At 34.0% G+C, this 25464-nt stretch overlaps 2 protein-coding genes across 2 annotated transcripts; both read left to right on the top strand.

Annotated features, from left to right (window-relative positions):
• The first annotated feature begins 511 nt into the window (after positions 1–511).
• Positions 512–6187, top strand: LOC143233188 (tubulin beta chain-like). Its single transcript, XM_076469152.1, has 6 exons — positions 512–672; positions 2839–2947; positions 3979–4089; positions 4366–4610; positions 4798–5434; positions 5693–6187. The coding sequence occupies exons 1-6, from the start codon at positions 616–618 to the stop codon at positions 5869–5871; spliced, it is 1338 nt and encodes a 445-aa protein (XP_076325267.1). The 5' UTR covers positions 512–615; the 3' UTR covers positions 5872–6187.
• Positions 6188–12936: 6749 nt separating this feature from the next.
• Positions 12937–24660, top strand: LOC143233183 (tubulin beta-2 chain-like). The gene is made up of 6 exons (XM_076469147.1): positions 12937–13096; positions 19103–19211; positions 22481–22591; positions 22922–23166; positions 23350–23986; positions 24292–24660. Exons 1-6 carry the CDS (start codon positions 13040–13042, stop codon positions 24468–24470), a joined length of 1338 nt encoding a protein of 445 aa, XP_076325262.1. The 5' UTR covers positions 12937–13039; the 3' UTR covers positions 24471–24660.
• Positions 24661–25464: the final 804 nt, after the last annotated feature.

Raw genomic sequence — 25464 nt, 5'->3', positions numbered from 1 at the left:
GAAAGTATTTACTTTTAAATGGGCCTGGCATGGCCTAGCGCGTTAAGGCGTGCGCTTCGTAATCTGAGGGTCGCGGGTTCGCGCCCGAGTCGCGCCAAACATGCTCGCCCTCCCAGCCGTGGGGCGTTATAATGTTACAGTCAATCCCACTTTTCGTTGGTAAAAGAGTAGCCCAAGAGTTGGCGGTGGGTGGTGATGACTAGTTGCCTTCCCTCTAGTCTTACACTGCTAAATTAGGGACGGATAGCACAGATAGCCCTCGAGTAGCTTTGTGCGAAACTCCAAAAAACAAACGAAATTTACTTTTAAATGAATACAGTGCGTAGTTTTACTTAAAAGGCACACTATGTTGCGCAATGCGATCGGGAAACGCCCTACGTAAGTTTCTGTTGCACATGCGTATCTCGGCGCCATAGTGTTACATAGTTCTTTGTTTTTCTCCGCCAAAATCTGTAGGTCACGAGGCGAATTTTAACCAATCACACATAAAAGCACATGCTCAGTCGTAGTTTAGTAGATACATTAAACCAGAAGCATTGTACATATTCGCCATATTCTTTCTTGAAAAGACGAGGTGGGAGAGTAGAGGAACATATAATCGTAAAAAGAGCCAATATGCGAGAAATCGTGCACGTTCAAGCCGGACAGTGTGGAAATCAAATTGGAGCCAAAGTAATTTTTTGTAATTATATTTGTTTTGTGCTCTGTAATTTAGCACGATGAATTTTTTTTGTTTCAATTGTCTATATTATTGTATTTCATCTTTCAACGTGTGGTTTTCATATTTATAATCTACCGGAAATTCATAAGCTCTTTCACACTTCGAGTTTGATTTCAAACTAGCTTTAGATACAGAAGTGCAGTAATGAGTAGTGTATATATTAGGTTGTAGGAAGCGTGTGATTTAACATGTAAATGTCATGTGATTAATTTTTAATTTTATATACGCCTGTGGATAGAACCTAAAAGGTCCTTTCGGTAATTCTTGACGTATATGTGTATTATATATTAATTATTATAATGTGTTTGTTGCATAGAGCATTAAATGTTTAAAACTGATATAATTTATAAACTATAAACGCTATCTTAAAATAAAATGTTATATGTATGTGTGTATATATATATATATATAAGCACAAAATTTCAGTTAAAATGTTTTTTGCACAGCATTTCGTTACTATAAAAGCTTCAGAACCGGTTTTATGATTTTGTGTTTATTCAGTTGTTATAATACTCTAGAAATGTCTAAGTAAACAAAATTATTGATTTTTAGCATTTGAAGTTTCTTACGGAGTATAGTGTATCCGGTAACCACTGCTGTAATTAAAGTTCAAGTATATCGTGGTTACCTTGTTAAACGAAGATGAAGTACAATTTAGTTGAACGCCATATTCTGCTGTCATGGCCGTTTAGCTTCTGCATTGGACTGAAACACGATACCTCATCTCCTATTGGTTGTTTTTAACGAGAAAGTATTGGATATGTGTATCGCCATTGGCTAATTCATAAGTCGGTTGTTTTTAATTTCATGTTTGTGGGTAAACCTTTTACGATCGTCACTGGTTTAAAATATAACCTGATGATGTACATTTACAACATTAAAATGGATTTGGGGTGAGATTATCGAATACATACTTCATGTGACGATAATAATAAAAATATTTTGCTTTGCAGAATATCTTCCAGTTATATTTGCGTTAACGCAAATATATATTGATGATGTAGTACTTACTTAAAAGTGTAAAGAATAATGTTTTATTTAAGGATATTTGTGTTGTAAATCCTATTTCAAACGAATATTGCAGTAGTATAATAGAAATGTCTAGCAAAGTGGAATTACTGCAAAATTGTGAGCTCGAGTACCATGAGCAGATTGCGTTTGGATGCAGTGATTCATTGAAATGAACCAAGGAGTGGCCTGAACATGCGCAATAAGTATAGAGGTACTTCAGTTAGCAAATTAGCCCTCTGGTGGATATTCGCTCATGCTTAAAACTTTTATCATACGATAAATATAAAGTAGTAAACTTCGCAATTTTCCAGTGCGTCGTTAACATTTAATATTAATTAGACTTGTCCATACCCGTTGTTTTGAGGAACATTACTTCTAGTCTTTAGCTCTTCGCTTGTTATTAAGGTCTCGCAAAGTGTGTGTTTTCATTATCGCAAAGCCACATCGGCCCAATTACTGAGACCACCGTAGCCTCACAAAGCAACTAATATAATAATACTTTGCTTTTCAGCTGTGCTTATGAAGGTAAACCGAAGTCCCACTGCCACCAGAGTTCTATAACCATATACATGTATAGAGCATGCACTTTTTTTTTTACATTGCATATAATATAAAACCATAGTTATAGTAATTTTAAGCTTCCATAATTACTTAATTTATTATTTGTATACATAAAGTTAATTTTAAATAAAAGTAAAGATTTATTTTTCCAAAGCTAAGGTATGAACAATCAATTATCTGGATTAAATCACCTTACAGAATTGCACTAAGTGGCTGTTAAGTTGGGTGTGACGGGACGTTTAAAAAAATCAAACAAACGAATTTATGGAAAGCAAAGAGTAGAGATTATATAATATATGCTCAATATAACATAACAATTTTTTAAATAATATACATTACTAACACAGTAACATTACTGTTAATCTGTTGATTACATGATGTAAACTCCTAATTTTCCTTTCGCTTACCTTTACCTTCTAACACCTAGTTTCGTGTGAAGTCAGATGCTTTATGTCATTAAATGGTATGATGATTCAACGTCGTTTATATGTTCAGTACAACCGTTATAAGCGTCACATAGTAACTAACTTGTTTTTCATTTGCAGTTCTGGGAGGTGATCTCCGATGAACATGGCATTGATCCCACGGGTACCTACCACGGTGATTCGGACTTGCAATTAGAAAGAATTAATGTCTACTACAATGAAGCCTCAGGTATATCTGAAACAGTTCGTAAATTTTGTGCGGAGCGAATGATGTTGTTAAATATTAAAATATTATTAGGTATATTTTCAAGTTTAATTTGATTAAGTACATGTGATAATAGACATATTTTATGACGAAAGGAACTTTGAAGCCAACGTATGATGGTAAGGTAAGTATAACAGTGTTGTAATTTTGTTTCATGAAGGTGAGAAACTGTTTACTATGTATGTCTCCAAATTTTCTGAACTGTTGTCTTTTGCACTGATGAACGAATTTGTAATTTATTTTCTTAAAAATATAAATTTTTTTTTCATATACAGCAGTAAGGGCATAACTTTAAAGAAACATTTCTGCTTTAACGCAGATATTTAATATACCACCAATAAACATTTTAACAAGATTAAAACAGCAAATATTCGCGTGCTAGCTCGCGGGGGAGGAGCATGCGTGCGTGACTTTAAGTAACGTGTTTATCTGGTTATCAAGAACCGGTTTGTTTTCATGTATTGCTATAGTGTCATCAGTATCGTGATCACTAAGGCTACCAAATGAGGGTTAATCTGTTGATTTCACTGTACAATGCACTGAACAAACCCAAGTTGTCTAATTTCAAGATTCAATGTTATTACATAGATTAATTTTCTTTTCCGTCCTTTCTGTTTATTTCAGGTTAGATTAGTGCTATATCAGAAATGTATAAGTAACAAACATAATTTACTATTTCATATATGTATATAAATAACTTACACATTGACCATTAGCACCAATAGCTGTTGAGAATCCTATAAAAAAAATGCATTAAACTGACACTGGGTGGTTCTCACGGTACTACCTCTTAATATTATCTACCTCTGCATTATGGAAGTTAAGCTCAGAAATAATTATCTTCTAGAAATGTTAAACAGAAGTTTTATAACACCGGTTGATACAAATTTAGTTTTATTTAACATTCTTATTGATTTAATTCTACAGAGCATTAAATTGTTGGTTATTTTCAAACAATTTTAACAGATATGCAAAATCTTTATTTATTTATACAGGTGGCAAGTATGTTCCTCGTGCAATTCTTCTCGACTTGGAACCTGGAACCATGGATTCTGTACGATCAGGACCTTTTGGGCAGCTTTTTAGACCAGACAACTTTGTTTTTGGTTAGTTTCAAAAGGCATCATGCGATAGTTTAATATATGAGTTGTATTTGTGTGTGTAAAAAGCCTTCATTCTAACTTCCAGTTGGTGTGGGTGTGAATACATAAAGTCCTGATATGTTACATGTGTTGTAATTAACTCATAGCAGCTGAATCAATGAATTTCTTAACCACCTTATTAACTTTTTATATTAAAATTATTATATATAAATGTATTTTTCAGTTTTTATGGTATTTGTGAAATTAGAATTTTCTAATAAATAATACTTTCTCTCTCAGGTCAGAGTGGAGCAGGAAACAACTGGGCTAAGGGTCACTATACAGAAGGTGCTGAACTAGTAGATACGGTGTTAGATGTTGTCAGAAAGGAATCTGAAAGCTGTGATTGTCTTCAGGGCTTTCAACTGGCTCATTCTTTGGGTGGAGGAACTGGATCTGGAATGGGAACTCTCTTAATCTCAAAAGTACGAGAGGAATATCCTGACAGGATCATGAATACCTTCAGTGTTTTACCATCTCCAAAGGTGATTTTACATTCAATGTTTTACCCTCTAACGATGATTGAAGAGAATTTCACCCAAGCTTAGCTGTATATGAAACAGGAATACATTAATATCTCTGAATCAATGATTAAAAATATTGTACATCTGTTTGCACTTAATATAATTTCATTTCTTAAATATTTTGCTGATTGTTCATCTTTCATCCCAGGTATCTGACACAGTTGTAGAACCATACAATGCTACACTTTCTGTTCACCAACTTGTAGAGAACACAGATGAAACTTACTGCATAGATAACGAAGCTCTATATGACATTTGTTTCCGCACCCTCAAGTTGACCACTCCAACCTATGGTGACCTAAATCATCTTGTCTCTGTTACTATGTCTGGAGTTACAACTTGTCTTAGGTTTCCTGGCCAGTTGAATGCAGATCTTAGAAAACTAGCTGTGAACATGGTTCCGTTCCCTCGTCTCCATTTCTTCATGCCAGGCTTTGCTCCACTTACTTCCAGAGGAAGCCAGCAGTACAGAGCACTATCAGTCCCAGAACTGACTCAGCAGATGTTTGATGCCAAAAACATGATGGCAGCTTGTGATCCTCGTCATGGACGCTACTTGACTGTAGCCACAATCTTCCGTGGACGCATGAGCATGAAAGAAGTCGACGAACAGATGTTAAACGTTCAGAACAAGAATAGCAGTTACTTTGTGGAATGGATTCCCAATAACGTTAAGACGGCGGTGTGTGACATTCCTCCTCGTGGACTCAAGATGAGTGCCACTTTCATTGGAAACAGCACTGCCATCCAAGAAATTTTCAAAAGAATCTCGGAACAGTTTACAGGTAATTTCTCTAGTTTTTTTCTAAAGTGGTGAGTGATACTGCTTATGAGTGAGATGTATCTTTTAAAAGGTTTGTTTACTTTTAATTATTATTTTATTTTGTGTATATTAACAAACATTACTTCTCTAATTTAGTTTTAAACATATATAGTTTTGTAAAGGGAATTAACATCTCATGGTTTGTAATTTTACCTTTAGTTAACTGTCTTTATTCAGGTATTTATGTGTTTGATGTTAACTATTTTAATTGTTATTTCAGCTATGTTTCGACGTAAAGCTTTCTTGCATTGGTACACCGGTGAAGGAATGGACGAGATGGAGTTCACCGAAGCTGAATCGAACATGAATGACTTGGTGTCTGAGTATCAACAATACCAGGAAGCCACTGCTGAAGATGAAGGGGATTTTGATGAAGAAGAACCCCTGGAAGAAGTTTAAATTTATTCTGCATTTACTGGCTTCTATTCTTTTGTGTTTTTCTGTATGATGGAGTAACATGAGAATTCTAAATAAATGGTAGTAAATGTTACCATCCAATTAATTTTTTTGCACTTCACTACCATAAAACTCAATGTACATTCCATTATATGGAATTTTAAAAAATTCACCATTTACTCAGAATATTTTCTTTTCAATAAGAAATATTTCAAATATTTAACACTAGATAATTTGGTTCATTTTACTCGTTTTGCATTATTTGAGATTGATTTTTGATCAAAGTGGTTGTGTTGACATCAATAAAAAAAGTGCATCACTTTCTTGCCAATGTAATTTTGTTATTTTGAAAAACCTATTAATAGGCATCTGTAGTTAATTATTAGTTTTGTTGGTCAAATAGCAAAAATTTAATAACTCTAAGTAGCTTAGGACACTTAACAATTTTAGACACTGATAAAAAGTTGTTTAGCAACACAATTTTACTGATCCACATCCAATTTCTTTCCTAATTTCCGTATGTACAATATTTTAAAAAAACAACAAACAGTATACAATTGTATTATCAGAGCTTATATGTGAAATTGCTAGATTTACATGGCTATTATTACAATATTAGTTATGTTAACTGTCACAATACACACCTTATTTTATTAAGAACTATGACTGATAAAAAGTTGATACTCTTAAAAAGTAAACATTGATTTATCCTTTGCACAATTGTTATAATCTAATAGGAAGATAGATATTATTCTGTTTGGAAATATCCTGACACTTATAAATTCTCAAAATAAAAAATTATGTTTAAACAATATACAGCGATGGTTAGTATACCAAGGACGTTAATCCTGTAAGCCATCATAAGATTTTGCATCAGGCACAGCGCGAGAGGTGTTATGGTATTAAAATGAAGTGTTTTTGTAAGATGTCAGTTATTAATTAGTATAAATATAGTACGAAAACTTTTAAAAGTTACATTAATTCAAACGTGCACGTTTTAAAAACTTACATTTTGTACGAGGAAAGTTCTCTCAGTATGTGTTGGCAGGACAAGAAGGGTAGTCGAAGTCAGTTATTTGTTCTTAAGCACAAAGGGCTACCTGTGCTCTGCCCACTACGGGTATCAAAACCCGGTGTTTAGCAGTGTAAGTCTGCAGGCAAAAATGTTTGATATGATGGGTATTCGAACTTGCGATCCTTTCCTCTTGTCTTACACTGCTAAATTAGGGACGACTAGCGCAGATAACCCTCGTGTAACTTTGCGCGAAATTAAAAAAAAAAAATTACGGGTGGTTTATTTATTGATTAACAATTTTACCAAACCTGATTGGACAAAAACAGGCGATTGCCGTACCCTTTGTGAAAATCGAATCAACGGCTGGCCACAAAAGAGATGTCACACTGTTGATATTCAGTAAGTGTACTAATCTTATATTGATAAAGCAACGTTAATACAGGTAAATTAAAAATGTGGTGCAACTGTTTAAATCTAGAGGTTAAAATGACATGAAAAGCTGCAAAGCAAATTAAAGCACTAAGAAATAAAAAGATTGATTACTCTGTACCATTGGAGGGTAACTAAGATTAAATGTCTAGCGATACTTCTAAGAACCCCTTGGATTTCTTGACACTGAAGAAACAACGCAGATCGTCCAAAAACTCAAGTGTGGTTCTCCAACAAACACAAGAACGATGTCTGTTGAATTCAACAGTTTTTGGTATCGAATACAGAAGGACACCAAACTTTCCAAATGAACAAGCTTGACGGAAGGCATCAAGTTTCAGTACTGCTGGGAAAAACAATCGATTGCTTGTGTTCTGTATGACTGTATTGAGGATTCTATGCACCATGTTAAATGAACGTGATCAGAAGTGGCATTGCTAAGAAATCTGATGATACAAAATTGTCTACAATGTACAACAAGCTCTGCCAGAGAAGTGTATTCAAAGAAAAGTTATAGTTGCACTGCTATGTTAGTTGATAACATTCAAAGAAGTGAAAGAGAGATTGAGGATTGGAGAATAAGCTTTTAAAAGAGCTATATGGCAGTATCATCCAGTGAAGTCTGGGTTTCAGCTCGAACCTACAGTAAGATATTTCCAGCATTACTGTAAGAGAGCTGCACTGAAAGCGGTAGTGTAGCATTCATTAAGGTGATAAGAATTATCCCACTGATGCCAAGGTCAAGGCCTTCGTATCTGCTCTGAAAACAAAGAACAATAAGAGAAACAAACTGTGGTTGATCTTAGCCAAGATGCCGAGAAGGTAAGTCAACAACACCAGAAAACGTGCATATTCTCAGTTTATAACTGTGAACTATGGTAGGCAAAAACGTGCGATAGAGTCACTAAATCTGCAAATTTTTCGTAAAAAATTGTGTATGTGCTAGTTTAACATAAAAACACTAAAAATAGAGTTTTAACTCATTTCGGAATAATGTTATATATTATGGTCTGCCATACAGCCCAAATCGTGAGTACCTGTCCTCTAGAAGAACTGTTAATAATGGCAGAAACTTTAGTTACCACGTATAAGCCACTGATAACTATGAAGGCTTGTAGCGCAAAAAATCGGGTTTCGATATCTGTGGTAGATAGAGCACAGATAGCCCTTAGTGTAGTTTTGTGCCTAACAATAGACCAACTAAATATTATACGAAAATGTTCGCACCCGTATGTGAATGAATGCTGTAGTAATGCGTTTTATCGCTGGGCAGATTTTATTATTATTCAGTAAAAACAACAAAAAAGAGAGAAGTCCAGTTCATGTAAGAGTAGGAAATCAGTTTATTTATTTATAACATTTCAACAGCCTACCTTCACTTTGGCACAAGTTGTAGGCTTACGTTCTACATACAACTTGAACAGATATTACTCGCTTATCTACACTTAACTTACAAAAATAAACTTATTTATGAAATTTTGTGGTTAATCCAGAGGCGTAGCCAAGGGAGGGTTGGGGGTTAACCCTTCATGGAACCCAAACTTTTTAGACAAGTTCAGTTGCCACCTGTGAAGTTTTATAAAGATCAGTGATTGCATGGCAGATAATTTCACACACAACAAATGGTCAAATGCAAATTTTTGATTGAACACTTTTAATACAGCAAGTTTTGTCAGAACTAGAGAAATACAATCGAATATCTATGAAAGGCTCAAACGCCTGTTCGTTCTTCCCAGGACATCTACAACACAGCTTGATTCAACTTTAATATCACGGTGAATGTATAATAAGGCCAGGCCATTCAATCGACTTTCAGTGGTGGTATTTCTCAAATACGTTTTGAGTCTTCTAAGAGTTGAAAACGAACGTTCCACTGAGCTCGTTGACACAGGCAGCGTGGCAAATACTTTCAACAGTCTAGAAATGACTGTGAGTATTTCTGCATTGCACATTGCATATGCACCTATGACATTTTTTGGTCTGTTTTTCGCAAGTGATTTGTACCAAACCCTAAGTTCACCTACTGCAGCTAGTGAAGTGCTGTCAATGTCAGCCTTGTATATATTGACCAACTTTTTAATTTGGACACATTGTTGTGCTGTAGGTTCTGACCGTTCTGTGGTAGATCCTGATGGTAGTAGACACATGAAGTTTGTAAGGAGAGTTTTGTGACTGAACAGACGGTCACATATTTGTGAAAGAAAGTGATCAACAAATGGTACAAATACAACAATACGAAAGTACTCCTCAGGGCTCGTGGTTTGTGGGTTAACACGGTACATCTGTCCTTTAGCCTGCCTTGGCATTGTGATGTCAATTTGAAGCTCACTGCACAGAGTTTGAGACTCACAGAAATTGTTGTTAAATTCATTCACAGTATTATTTCTGAGTGAACGGATTAAATCTTTCTGCGTGATGCATCGCAGCACCTAAATCAATGTTCTGTTGCTGCAGTAAGTTGCACAGAGGTAAACTAAAGGAAAACAATTTAGCAATGGTAAGTAGAGTGATGATGAATTCTGGCTGTGTTATAGAACACAACAATTGATTGGCTTGCGTGGCAGAATCTGTCTTCCCAACCTGATTTGGTCTCAAGAGAATCTGCAACTGCATGGATTAATTCTAGAAAGACAATGATTAAGTCATGCCTCTCAACCCACCAGGTGGGGCAGAGACCTTTCAAACTTTTTTTCTCGATTCAAGTGCTTTATTCTCCACCGAAAGAGCCAAAACGTGCTTTCGTTTGAGTGTACTGAGAAAGTTTTCAATGCTAAAAATTACTCCCATGTAATTTCGCAGATGAACTTCTTTACAAGCATCAGAAATTGTCACGTTTATGGAATGAGCATTGCAGTGTACATAAGGTGCAAGTGGAACTTTATCAGTTATGAGTCTCTGAACACCATTGAATTTCCCACTCATAGAGGTAACACCGTCGTATCCTTGTCCTCGCAGGTAAGCCATTGGTTATGATAACATCAGCCAAGTTTCTGCCTGTCACATCATAAACAGGTATAAATTGCAAAAAATCTTCTCTCGTTGCAACAGAGTTGTCATTGGCATACAAATATTTAACACACAGCGAAAATTGTTCAATGTCTGAAATATCTGTTGTTTCATCAGCTAATATTGAGAAACACTTTGCAGCATTAACCCTGTTGACCAAAGCATCAAGAACATGAGTATAACAGGCATTGGTGATTTAATTTTGAATTTGAGGACTCAGATACATAGCATTACTCTTTGTACTCTTAAGGCTTGCTAAAGCTTGACATCACCCTTTGCCCTGTAGTGCAAAATTGCACGAAAATTTCCATCATTATTGATGGGCTTCTCATCAGTTTCACCAACAAACATTGGACCAGAATCATAATTTGCCCTAAAAGTTAAACCCTGTCTCCCACACAGCAATACAGTATCAATAATAGGCATTAAATATTGCCGGTTCTGTTCAATTTCTTGCTTGTAAGTTGCATCGAGCTGCAAGTGCACAGATGCACTTGTGTTTACGACCTGTAGAAAATTATCTTTTTCTTTGCTGTCTTGGTGGTACTGTTTCAATTCATGTGCCTTGAAGTCTTCAACAGCCTTCTTCCAGTTTGTGTATGGAAATTTCACCAGTTGTCTCAATTTCTGGCTTCCAACACAGCACCATCAGGAGCAAAGATACAGCAGTACTTGCAGAAAGCACCCTTTGCATGTTGACTGTAGAGTAGCCATCTCCACTGTGAAAACCAACGATGCAGAGTGTTTGCATGATTTTAATACAAAATTAATACAATGAGGAGTCGACTTACCTGTTTACCAATGCTGACATCATCAGAAATGTAATTTCCAATGTCCCAGACTGGACCTGAGGTGGTAGTGACAACACTGGTAGAAGGCCACGGTGATGACTCTGAGAATTCAGTTGACAATTCTGATTCAACCTAATTGGCTGCAGCAGATTGATTAGGTTCATCCTCTTGAATGAATTTATAGAACCCATGCAGTGTCTTTTGCTTTATCAGGCTTGACATAGTGAATGATTGTTTATTGCAACTTCTTTTTCTCAACGTCACATTCACAGTACCATTGATCTATAGTGAATGATTCATTATAGATGGCACCAATAGTACTAGGTTAATGCCATAGTGCTGCCAGCCCGCCACGGTGCCACCAACTGTTTATTTGTGAAGTTAATTCTTGAAATCAAGGGAATCTGAACATACACTGTCCATGATATTTGAATACAGATTATAGACACTATACATGTATTTTGCACTCTCCTGAGTGGCTCTATATTTTATATGTTGATGACAGGACTGTAGGCCTACTTTGCTGGGCCTGATAACTTTAAGTTATATATTATATATATAGGCCTATATATTTATTTATGATTAAAAAAATGAGACAAACACCTCAGTGTGTCATTCTGAAATTTGCCAAAAAGGTGGTCTCAGAATGCATAATTCAGGTTTTTCTTTTATGTTTTTATTAAAACATATCCCGAGGGGGCATGCCCCTTGACCCCTAGCATGACTTCGCGCCTGCGGCGCTTGCATCAAGCACTCAAACTATCCCCTCCCCCAAAAATGGCCATTTCTGGCTACGCCCTGGGTTAATCAGTCGCTCGAATAATTGAACGGTCGTCACAACTCTCATTGCATAAACATTATAGTGTTCTTATACTAAACTGAACTCCAATAATACAATAATAAATACCTCACTGATTTCTCATTCATTACTCAATAGCTTCACGAACTACCTGAATCCCTACTATCTTATTTACATTGTTTTTGAAAGACTGGCAGTAGTCATTCCTACATTTACTCACCTTTTCGAAAATATTTTCTTTACTTGCAACATTGAAAATACAGTTTACAACAATACATGAAAAATGTTTTTGTAATACTTTGGCTAAATATTTGGATTTATTTACTATGACTTTTCAGGAGGTAATTGTACATACGTTTTAGATATATTACATTCAAAATAAATTCATTTTCAGCGACTACGACAGATATTTTTATGGGTAGAAAAGGTGAAATAGGAAAAAAATATATATTTATTTGTTTCAAGAACGAACCAACAAAAATGTAGGATATGTTCAAGATTTGTTCTTATTTCACTTTCTGCGTAAATAACAAAATCTACCAGGAAACTGTATTATTTTCAAAACGATCTCCCCTTAACGTCCGGGTTAGTTTAAACCCAGTATTTGGATGTAAATTTGTCTCACATCTATATCTGGTAAAAAGTGTAAACAAAAATTATTAATCATTTTATCTTTACAAGACAATAATAAAACACAGAAATTTATGAGTGATTGAGAACTGATAAGAATTTATCCTCAAAGAGAAAAAATGCGAAAAAAATCAATAATTTGTTGTTGTTTAGAGTTTACAAGGAGCAATGTATTTATGACTGTTTTTGAACAGCTAATTTGAACGTAAAAGTAAACAATAAGATTTTCGAGCGCCTCCCCCCCAAACCCCTCTTTTAATCAAATCATGAACGGGCGCAACTTGTGATACAAGAAGAGAAGAAACAATAGTTTCTAAAGCTATTACTATATTTCCAAAGCCAATTTATTGCTGCTACTGTTTAATAAGCGAGTATCCTCAAGGCGCATGCGCAGTAAGGAAGACGGTGTGTTTTAAAAAACAACGAAGGCAACTCTTATCACATTGTTTTTTTTACATTCAGTTGAAAGTTGGTCGGATCATAAAAGGCTCAGGAAGTAAAATGAGGGAGATTGTTCATATCCAGGCGGGCCAATGTGGAAACCAAATTGGTGCAAAGGTAATGTGTGGGAGTTAATTACATTCATTTCTGAAAGAGCTGTACCCAAAAGAAACGTTTAAAGATATACTCGTCGTTTCAAATTTAAACTTTAATCCGACATGTAATTCCTAAAAGAAACGTGTAAAGAAAACACTTAATAGATTTACCATAACTTAATGAGGTAACTAGTTTCGGGATAAGCTGTTTTTGTTTTTCTAATCTCTTAAAAAAACTTCAAGGCGTTTGCCCTAGAAATGTTACTAATATTAATGTAGGTTATAGAAATATTAACGAAAGTTATTTTCAAGTCGCTTCTGACAAAAAAAATTCATGTGTAAATTTTTGTTTTTCCTTCAATAAAGGGTTTTAGGTTACCATTGAATTTATATTGTAATAATAATTCCATACTAGGTGCTGTATTATGATGCTGAATTTACTTTTTCCTATAAAATGTGATCAAAAAACACTTTTAGTGTAAAATAATATTGCCACATACAAAATGATTGTACTACGTAAAGGAACGAAATCGAAATTGGCGGCCAAATTGGTAACTTCACTTATAACTTTGATAATAACTTAAATATTCGTTTAATAATTAGCTAAGCCACGTTTGCATAACTTATTTACTACTATGCCCAAATTTGAATAAAAACAAACTCTGACTGCTTAACAAATAAATATTTGGTATGAAACTTTTACCAATACTATAAATGTAGATACCAGTTTAACCGTCAATTTTGACTTTATTCTTTTGACTGTACTTTAAATCCGTTTGTTTTTATATAAAAATTAGATACCGTAACGTTTTGTCAATACGCGCACAACAAAAATGACAGTTGATAATAAGCGACATTTGCTTTAGGATGACAGTTCGGAATAGACCTATATTTTACAGAACCAACAAAATTTAATATATTGATTGTTTTGGAGAAACAAACTATTACTAAGTTCCGTTATAATAATTCTGTAGAATCCACGTTAACAGCTTGTTTTCATCACCACATCCAGTCGGTACAGCCGTATCGAGCATCATCATGTAGGCTTAAACGATTATAACGTTTTGCGAAACTTTTTTCTTTTTTTTTTTAATAATTTCGTAATTTCGCAAATTTATACTTGAAAGTTAGCAACAAATGAAAACCGTCTACCTTTTTTTGTAAACCTCTACTGTCAATCGCTAACTTAGTTTAGCTGGCCTCGTCAGTGCTTATTTAGGTGCTTTAAGTCTGTCGTTTTCAACCCGCATGATAAAAAATCGATCCACCCTTGTTTCTTAGATGAAGCTGTAACAAAAAATTTCAAATCAACAGTTCATGTGACGTGTTGCGTGGCCGTGCACAAAAAAAAAATAAAAAAAAAATTAGGTTAACAATGAACGGCTTTTACTACTTCGAATATGTGATGTAACTTGTAAGCTTTAAGATAAATTGTTCGTTAATATAGAGGGCAAAATGTTTTTGGTCAATATGAGTTTATTGTCAACAGTAAATCGGCCTCTCATTAGTTAAACAATTCGGGTATTTTTAGTTCATGCTATGAAAGATAAATCGCATACTTTTGTTTTGTTATTTTGCTCACCATCTAGGAAGATTCTATCGGCCGAATTACATTAATAATTAAATGAATACATGTATGTGGCTATTCTTTAGTCATAAATAAATGCAAAAAATTATGTTTGTAAATATCAGATTGAAAATTCTTTCAATTTTCAGTATAGATGTGTGCGTGAGGGGTCGGGGTATATCTTGTTTGTATCCTAATAATAATAAAACATGAATAGCGTATTAAATAGTAATACTCATCCTATTTTGAGCTATGTTGTATTTTCTACTTTTGACTTTATCTTAAATTTCTGACTTCTGAAATTTTGACATCACTCGTTTCAGGAAGTCATCTGAGCTTCGTTGAAAATCAAATATTTCCAATGTAACATACTACGAAATATTCAACTTTTAAATTTGTACCCTTTGGACCAAAGAAATCTAGCGACTCTGATATTTTGCGCATACAGGTTTTTTTTTTCTCTACCCTTTTTAGAAAATTGTTCATGAAAACTTGCTTTAATCAGATATGTTGCGTATAAAACTGGAAATAAACTAAATGTTATTCTATCTATACCACAAAATTAACCTAGTTAGAAAGAAACCTAGTTGTGATAAAACGAGTATCTGTGTATCCACTTCTTACAGAAGAGAGAGTGCATGATTTGAAGTCTTATCGTGTTTTTAAATAAGTCCATGTACATTCCAAAGTTCAGTCGCACAACGACTTGTGCACGTATCGAATGTCTGGTGTAGTACGGGTGTTCATTGTTCACACGTAATTTATACTGGAAGAAAGGCTAACCGTTTTAAGTTTATATAGCAGGTGAAAGTAGCTTTTAACATCGCGTTTGTTTCTGTACACTCTGATGTTATTTCAAACTTGCTATTTCCAATATCAAATATCTGTATTTATGAAAATAACTCTTAATAGTGTGAGTGGCTTATGGAATAAGTTTCCGTCCGCAATAATGGAGGTTGGTACTTTAGGATATTTTAAGTGGGAATATAAAATTTCTTTAAAATACAGATTCAGTTGAATTGGAAGGTGTAGAAGGACATACCTAAAGAACCACATGATACCTTATTGGTCGTGATATGGAACGTGTTTGATCACAAGAATACAAAACCTGTATATAAGCTGCGCGTAAACTAGCAACAAGACGAAAAGAATGGACTTATAATGGCAGATCTTACTTAAAAGTAGCAAGATTACTTGGTGATAATAAATAAATATACGAAACAGGAAACGCTGAAATATTTTTAAACTCGTAGAAGACTCATTTAACTAGAACATCATTCAAATATTGTACACAAAAACAATAAAATAACTAAGATGTTACTTTTAAAATTGATGTAAGCAAAACGAGGGAAAATCCCAGAGAATCCTTCAAAATGAGAAGAATACGAAACGAAGGTGATTTTAAATAGTAAAATGAGTTTTTGAATAAATTTGCCATACAGGATTTAAAAAGTGAAATTTTAATTTGCTCAGATGAAAGAAATAATTCTTATTTGTAGTTAAGGTGTTTATGCAACTTAACTTAATCTGCTACAACTTATGCCCAATAATTTTAACTTTGGAAAATTAATAATTAGTTTTGATATATCTATAAAATGAAATAAATTGGTATTGGACAGTTGCGAATTATAATTGTAAGCAGTAAAGCAAGTCGGAGCGCGTACTGTATACGTTAAAGCCAACATAAAAGTTAAATTTGAAATAATTTAACAGGAGGTATGTATACAAAGTGACTTTAAAATTTTTATAAATAGCACAACTATCCAACATGAGTTAAATAAATTTAAATTTTACTCGCATGAATTACAAAAATGACATTGTAGTGTAAATATTGACTTGTAAGAAGAAACAATTTAATTACTGCTTTCAAGAAATATGAATGAGGTTGAATATGAACAGTTACATTACTTCATAACAAAATATTGATAGGAAACTACATAATATCAGGTAATTGACGGTAAAATAATTAGCAAAAGTTAAGTAAATATATTAATGGTATAAATGCCTGCAAACATGTTGATCATACATACGAAATATTTAGAGGAATATTAAATATCAAAATTACATAAACGTTAAACTGTGGAGTGCTACATCACTAGCGAAGTTACGAAACTGATTATAATTTAAAGAGCATAGAAAATAATTACAAAACTTGGACGTCTATAATAAACTAAGGATGGGAGAAGTGAATGTCGTGGTGCTAGAAATACCTTGTGAAATTTGATTAGTGATTTGAAACCTGAATTTTAAGCTAACTGATAAAATAAATGAAATTACCTAATTATTCGTACGGTGAGAGGAAATGACGTCATTAGTTATCGAAGCTATTTAAGTTTACAAATGTAATGCAAAAAAATCGGCTAATAGTAAACCATCTAAAACGGCTTTAAATGTAAACGATTTGATGTATTTGTTTTCTGTGTAATGAGGAAGTAAACTGTTCGTATAGAACTTTTAATGAGGAAGTCCAGTGCTCAATATAACTTCAGTGAATAATACGTGTTTTAAACTCTCGTAGGACCATCGTTCCTTTCATAATTAAGTAAATTATGGGCTTTTTCATTCTGTATTTCCGAAAGCATCTGAAAGAGATGCACAGTCAGATTAACTGTTTTTAATGGAAAATCAATATACGCAGCACTTAATTATTTCAGGTAGGATTAAAGTAAGTCCATCTACGTCAGTTCATTAGGTATATTATTGTGCGTCAGTAATGCCACGCGTGGAGTGTGCGTTATATCCGGCTCGGTTTCATTACTCGTTGGTATCTACCAGCCTCTCCCCTAATAAGTAAACGTAAGTTATAAAATTCGTGAGAATTTTCATCCTTTTAGGTCATGTTTGGTTATTTTGTCTTAAAAGCTCTCATTTAACGAAATGAGTAACTTGCAGTTTAACTGTTTAAAATAACGCACACTTCAAATTATCGGGCCTCATTGTAATTGGACCCAGAGTTAAGACTGTTACCTCGTGAATACAGTATCATCTCAAATAACATTCATTATATGACGCATAGGCTGAATTTAGTGTTGTCTCAATGTGATGATTAATGAAAGAATCTTTGCAAAACCTTTTCATAAATCAACAAAGCGTGTTCACTTGTTTAGATACTGAACTGAAAAAAATGTCGAAAATGGTCCTGACTTATTTGAATTGTAATCATGGCCTTGTTCAAAATTCTTTGAATACAAGGAAGAACTCGTTGACTTGTTTCAAAATATTATTGGTAATTGTGGCAACAAGGATACTGAAACCTTTTACATGCACCAAAGTACCTTCATCGAATCTTCAGTTTCTTGTTGAATATATTTTCCAATAATTTTTCATACACAAATGTTATACTTGATGGCCTACAGAATATGGTATTTGACACATTCTACTGTTAATAAATGAAATGGTAACTATTCTGCAAAATAAACTATTGATTGATTAATTTTGGGTAGCAGTCAATGGAGTATAACCCCTACTAAGTGAATAAGAAATGATCCTGGAGAAAACCTTTAAGTCTTGTTAAATTGTTGGATGTAACTTTTGACCAAATTGAAATTACATTTCGAAACTTAAAAAACACCTTCTTGACATCTCAAAACCAAAAAGAGCACAAATATTTCCAGCATTAGCATTAAAATCGCTGCGAAATAATCATGGAAAATACTTTTTATCACTTAAAGCGAATTTTCAGTTTTATACGCTGATTTAAAATGAAAACCAGTAAATGGAATACTTTATGGTTTGCGAAATGTCAAGAGGCAGCCCTGCAACAACTTGGCAGCTAATATTCCAGCCACCAGTGCTTCAGTTGGGTATTCTTTTTTCTCATTTAAAACAAAGATAAACGTAATAAAAACGACCAAAATTTATCATTAATAGTGATTCGAGGAGAAGCCTAAATCCTTGTTTTCTTTAAAAAACAAATTTATTCAAAATGAAAGGAGAAAAACATAGAACATAAAGTAGCCGAATGTTTTTGTATCTTTAATTGGAAGTAATGTCCACAAGCAACTTTCTTTTTTGGCCGTCCTGTGTTTGTTTTTATGTACAATCCACTTATGCTAAGTGTCCCTGCTATCACAGCGGTATGTCTGTGGACTTACAGTGCTAAAATTAGGCGTTCGATTCCCCTGGGTGAGCTCAGCAGATAACCCGATAACTCTCTCTCTCTCTCTCTCGTTTAAATGAGCACTTTGTGCTTCAATCTCTGTTACGTACAGATATCTTTACACTGGCATACATAACTGTTGTAAATTAAAGAATAAACGTTGATATATTTTCAGTTTCTCTTTTATTCAAATATGAAGAGTTACATTTCACAAAAATAATCCTTTGCTTGGAGAAAGAAGTGGCAGTCTCATATCTCCACTTTTTAAAAATGAATACATAAATTGCAGTGTTTATATCTTTAGTTTCAGATTACCGGAAACTTCTTCATTGTAGTAATAAACATTTTTTTTTTTCCCTAAGTTTTGGGAAGTTATCTCGGATGAACACGGTATCGACCCCACGGGTACCTATTGTGGTGACTTGGATGTGCAGTTGGAAAGAATCAACGTGTATTACAATGAAGCTTCAGGTATAGTTATTTAACTATGAATTGATTTTTTATTTAATATTCCCGTTCTCAGATCACCACTTGTTATGAGATAATTCGTTTGACCGATCTTTTCAACTTCTAGTTACTAAAAATGTGATGCACTTGTTGTTTTTTTTTTGTTTGTTTTTTTTTTTTGGGGGGTATGAAGGAGAAATGGTACTTCTCATAAAGGATAACCACATTCAGAGTAGTTCATATTCTTCGGTTCTTACTGCTTGTCTAGTTCGTGCTTAGTTTTGCGGATGTTGCTTGTGTGCAGAAGTCGCCATAGCCTAGCGCAAATAGCCCTCGTATACCTTTTGTGCAAAATTCAAAACAAAGCAAACAATATCCTAAATTAACTGACTAAATTAAATGAATAAAATTCTGGACTAAAATAGGAGATACCTGCTCTTTCGTACACTAAAACTGGGAGAACCAAGAAGGCTAAAGTGCCTCAAACAGTAGTTGTCAAGTGCCGTAAGGGCGGAACAACAAAGTGACATACAAAGGAGGTGGATATAAGTAAAACAAGAAGAGGTGACGGCCATCGTGGAAGAAACCGAATTTTAACTTCATAAATCAAAGAAGGCAACGGATCAATCAAGATGGAAGAAAGCCGAAATGTGGACGAAGTTTGGTCCCTTGCAGCTGAACATGTTGTTCAAAACCAACTAGGAAGAGGTCCGCCAGGTAGAATAGAAATAACTTAAATGGCAGTTGTGGGACTTCGATCTATTGGAAAAATCAATTCGACAACGCCTATTAGAAAACGTAGTTCCTACATAAGTAGAACGTTCGTAATTTATATGATAGGAAAACTGGACGACAACATCGAAGGAGAATAAAGCATTATCATTATAAGAATATCAGAAAATATGGAATGACAGAGTACATCCAAAACGAAAAACATCTTCCTGCAGCTGCTGAACTATGTTAACAAGAAGTTTGAATACTTCCAAAATAACAAACCCCGAACGATGTATAAAATGATCTTCGATTATATGGGAGTATTGCGAGTTAAAGCATTTGTATCTGTTTAAACAACAAACTTTACAATATGCAACAGTCAACACCAGGTATGTTTTTATTACACAAGTGTATATATGCACGTTTATATAGGTAAAAGTTTAACTATTGTGTAACATTTATATAGCGTGGGTTATTTTCAGTCCTTGTTTTCCGACAAAGAAACGTGTGGGAAAAATCATGCTTTTGGTTTCAGTGTACCCGTGATGTTGATCATAATTAAGGACTTCCTACTTGTAGGCTAAGATGAGTAAGTAGGTGTTATACAAGTTACTTTAATGAGATAATGCGCTATACGGCGTTAAGAGCAACACTTTAAATATACATTTATAACGAAAAAGAAAGCAAAGTATGAAAATTACATTTTCTAACTTAAAGAAAATTAATTCGAGAAGTCAAACTGTTAAATGCTGGAAAGGCTATTCTTTCTAGGATGTCTTGAACATGATTCTACAAACTTGATTAAAATTTCGACAATTGCGTTTACGCACCGTAACGATTCACATGAGGTAGTCGTGTTGCCATGGTTACAGATACTTCAGTTCCTTGAAGCCTGTACATCCGGATCTTTTAGCATGATCAATCGCGTGCACGAGAAATTTTCTTCCAATACAAGAAACGAAAATATCTTCCTGAAGCGACGTTGTCAGTATAACGACATAGCTTTGTTTTGAAAGTAAGAAGTTTTATCATATCCTTATAACATAGTGGACTCGTTTGAATAGCATATTTCCGTCCAGTTTTAAATAATTCTGCTACATGTAGAATGCGGTTTGCGTATTGTTTTCTTCATGTACCAATTACTTCAAAATAATAAAACTTTTTTTTTTTTTCACTTTTTGTAATCTTTTACCTGGCTAGTAATGAGGAAAGAGGAAAACATGCTCAACATATCTAATGAACGGTCTTTAACGTTTTTGGGTTTTCTATGTGATATAGTTGAGTCATCAGATACGCCCCGCGTAACAATCACGTGCACATCTGTTGGTGCAAATTATCTCGATTACGAGCACTTTAATATATATAATACCCTAAAATATTTAAATATTGGCTAATTATGAAACAACTTTTAACGAAAGTAAATATTTCAAATCATTAGTTCACTTTAATTTATACCAATACATGTACTGTTCGTTGTTAAGCATAAAGTTGGACAACTGACTTTGTGCTATGCCCACCACGGCTACTGAAACCCTAACTTTAGCGTTAACATTTCTCTAATTTACTACTGATCCAGTGAGACGAATACAACGCACATTATGGGTCTTCTGTAGGTATTACCTTTGTTGCATGTTGTCCAAAGAACGGGATATCAGTTATTGAAACCTTTTCAGAATTATAGTACTTTAGTATTATAATTTAATTGGTGATACAAGGAAAACTTTATGTAACTGGACAACTCTGAAATATATTTCAATGTCGCTTGTAGTTAGGGGATTTAATTTTTTTTGGGGGAGAGGGAGTTAAACTACTACAATCCTTCTTTTGATGTATAGAAAAGGACATTAGACATAGAATTTGCAAAAACGGTTTCTTCAGATTTTAACTACTTGCATATGTTCACATCGAAGTTAACCATTTAATTTGTCAAGTTAAAGAAAACAAACATGAAAATGGTAATTGGTAGTTTATTGTAATAGACATTTACTAATTTTGAGTAAATAACGACATAATTTTACGTTCTGGGAATTTAATATTTGTTTTAATTACCCAATTTGTAGAAGAAACGTCTGTCGCAGCATTGTGGTGTTTTTAGTTCCCTATAGATGTCGCTCAGCGATGCTAGCATTAATTATTAGTACAGTTTTGCAAAGGTTAGTTATTGAAATCCTTTTAATCAGATCGGAATATAGTTATTTTAGGACACAAACTTATTTAACATTTTTAAAGTTAACCTCTAAACTCTGGATTTTAACTCGTAGCTACTTTTCTATCTTTTACATGTGAGGAGAAACTAAGGCTTATTTTTTAACCTCGTATATCAACAAAACTTTTCACCTCCTTCAAAAAAACTTTTTTAAAAAATAAAATGCATCTTAAACATTAATACCTAGTAGCACTTATTACTTATAGTACCTTTTTTTAAAGAATTACGATAGTAGCTTGAGTACCATAGATTTATCCTATAACATTTTTATCAATGTTACGAAAAATCATAAAACTTAACTTTTTACTTAAATCTTGTTTTACACCCACATTTTCTGTAGTTTTGGTTAGAATTAGTTGTTTTTATGATGCAGGAGGAAAGTACGTTCCACGTGCGATCTTGTTGGATTTGGAACCTGGAACAATGGATGCTGTACGTTCTGGCCCCTTTGGACAACTCTTTAGGCCTGACAACTTCATTTTTGGTAAAAAGTGTAGTAACATGTCACGAATTTGTATGAAACGCATACTTTGTTGGCTATTGGTCATTATTTTTGTAAGATATACGATTTCTCAATTCGATGGTGTCTTTTTTTTTTTTTATAAATCTGGGTAATGTTGCATATAGTACTTTCAGATGTTGAATAAAAAAAATACATACTAAAACTTCGCACTTCCGTTGTCTGCTTTAACTATCTTAATATTTAATTGTGTACGTGTTTAATAAGAGCAAAATCTGTCATTTAAAATTTTAATCATGATGATCTGTATTTTAAATGCATAGAAAGTTTTTTTTTTTTTTTTTTATTTTGCAGGCCAAAGCGGAGCGGGAAACAATTGGGCTAAAGGACACTACACAGAGGGCGCAGAATTGGTGGAGTCAGTGTTAGATGTTGTCAGGAAGGAATCTGAAAGCTGTGATTGTCTTCAGGGCTTTCAATTGGCTCATTCTTTGGGTGGAGGAACTGGATCTGGAATGGGAACCCTCTTAATCTCAAAAGTACGAGAGGAATATCCTGACAGGATCATGAATACCTACAGTGTTTTACCATCTCCAAAGGTGATTTTTACATTAAATGTTTTATCCTCTAACGATGATTGAAGAGAATTTCACCCAAGCTTACCTGTATATGAAACATAAATACATTAATATCTCTGAATCGATGATTAAAAATATTGTACATCTGTTTGCACTTAATTACATTTCTTAAATATTTTGCCAATTGTTCATCTTTCATCCCAGGTATCTGACACGGTTGTAGAACCATACAATGCTACACTTTCTGTTCACCAACTTGTAGAGAACACAGATGAAACTTACTGCATAGATAACGAAGCTCTATATGACATTTGTTTCCGCACCCTCAAGTTGACCACTCCAACCTATGGTGACCTAAATCATCTTGTCTCTGTTACTATGTCTGGAGTTACAACTTGTCTTAGGTTTCCTGGCCAGTTGAATGCAGATCTTAGAAAACTAGCTGTGAACATGGTTCCGTTCCCTCGTCTCCATTTCTTCATGCCAGGCTTTGCTCCACTTACTTCCAGAGGAAGCCAGCAGTACAGAGCACTATCAGTCCCAGAACTGACTCAGCAGATGTTTGAGGCCAAAAACATGATGGCAGCTTGTGATCCTCGTCATGGACGCTACTTGACTGTAGCCGCAATCTTTCGTGGACGCATGAGCATGAAAGAAGTCGACGAACAGATGTTAAACGTTCAGAACAAGAATAGCAGTTACTTTGTGGAATGGATTCCCAATAACGTTAAGACTGCAGTGTGTAACATTCCTCCTCGTGGTCTCAAGATGAGTGCAACTTTCATTGGAAACAGCACCGCCATCCAAGAAATCTTCAAAAGAATTTCTGAACAGTTTACAGGTATATTTAAATTGTTTCCATTTCATTTAAACTTGTGACTTTGTCATTTATCCCACATTGGATGTTTAACATCTTTATGAAAAAAAAACAACATTGCAGAACTTTTACTGTATTGAAATTGTTTAATTTATCATATTACACTTGTGAAGGAAGATCGAAGTAGCATAACCTACTTAACAATGATTAAGTCAACCTTATTATATGAAAAGTATTTTCTACAGCTAAACAATACATTTAAATGCTGGTCAAATTTAATTTCTGGCATTAGGTTTATCTAAAATGCAGTTTTTATATTGTTATTTCAGCTATGTTTCGACGTAAAGCTTTCTTGCATTGGTACACCGGTGAAGGAATGGACGAGATGGAGTTCACCGAAGCTGAATCGAACATGAATGACTTGGTGTCTGAGTATCAACAATACCAGGAAGCCACTGCTGAAGATGAAGGGGATTTTGATGAGGAAGAGATTATTGAGGAAGCCTAATTTATATTTTATATTAAATTTGAAGGAATCTTAAATTTATAATTTTGCTTCCGAAGAAATGTTATCTTATCCTTCAAGTTGAAGCTTAAATTAACTTTCTTGTAATAGTTTTTAATATATTACTAATGTTATTTATTCGTTACTAGTTCATGACTATGAAAAGAAATAAAACTCAAACGTAATGCTGGAATCTAGTACAAATTAAATGCACTTCATGAAAATAATCGTACGTCCAGTGCTGTACTAAAGCATTAAGACTCCCTTGGTTTAATCACTCGCTGGCATAATAAAAGTTTCGTACTATAATTGTGGCTTACATCTATTTTCACACGTATTTGTGGGACATTTCTGGACCTCCGTACACGCACCAAGATTATATAATAAAAGAAAATATCGCACAGTTACTTTAAGGTCTGCCTTTAGACATTTGAACTCTTAATATTATTTTTCTGTAACGCACACCTAGATTGTTTTGCATCTTTTTAGATAGTAGGTTGCGATTATGAAATTTTGGAAACCTTCATAATTAATTTACATTTAAGATGTCTTTTAAACAGCTTGCTCGGAAACATTGCAGTAAAAGAAAAATGTTTCTCTACTGGATAATTCATTTAAATTTTGGTTTGTCATTGATGTGGATTCGTGCTGCCTTTTCAAATGAAATCGAAAGTTACTTTGCACTTTGCCTGAACGTACTTTTGTTTACACTTTTCATTGCCGAAATTAATGAGGTATCTAATATATCCTATTTTATTCTAGAAAAATGCGTATTTCAGAAAATTTACGATAGCTAGTATCAGTATAGATATTAAGTTATATTAAAACGATCATGGATCCTCGCCACGTCATTACATCTCATGTCGCCACATCTGGCAATCTCTCTTTATAATCGTACAAATTCTTAATAGCTCTGCTCTGCCACACAGTTTCCATCAAAAAAGGTTACATTGTAATATTATGCCAAAAACGTTGCACTTTCTTTATTTCTATAATT

This window comes from Tachypleus tridentatus, chromosome 12, assembly GCF_004210375.1.
Source record: "Tachypleus tridentatus isolate NWPU-2018 chromosome 12, ASM421037v1, whole genome shotgun sequence".
NCBI lineage: Eukaryota > Metazoa > Arthropoda > Merostomata > Xiphosura > Limulidae > Tachypleus > Tachypleus tridentatus.
Note: the sequence above shows the minus strand (reverse complement) of the source record. Positions and strands in the feature narration are given on the sequence as shown.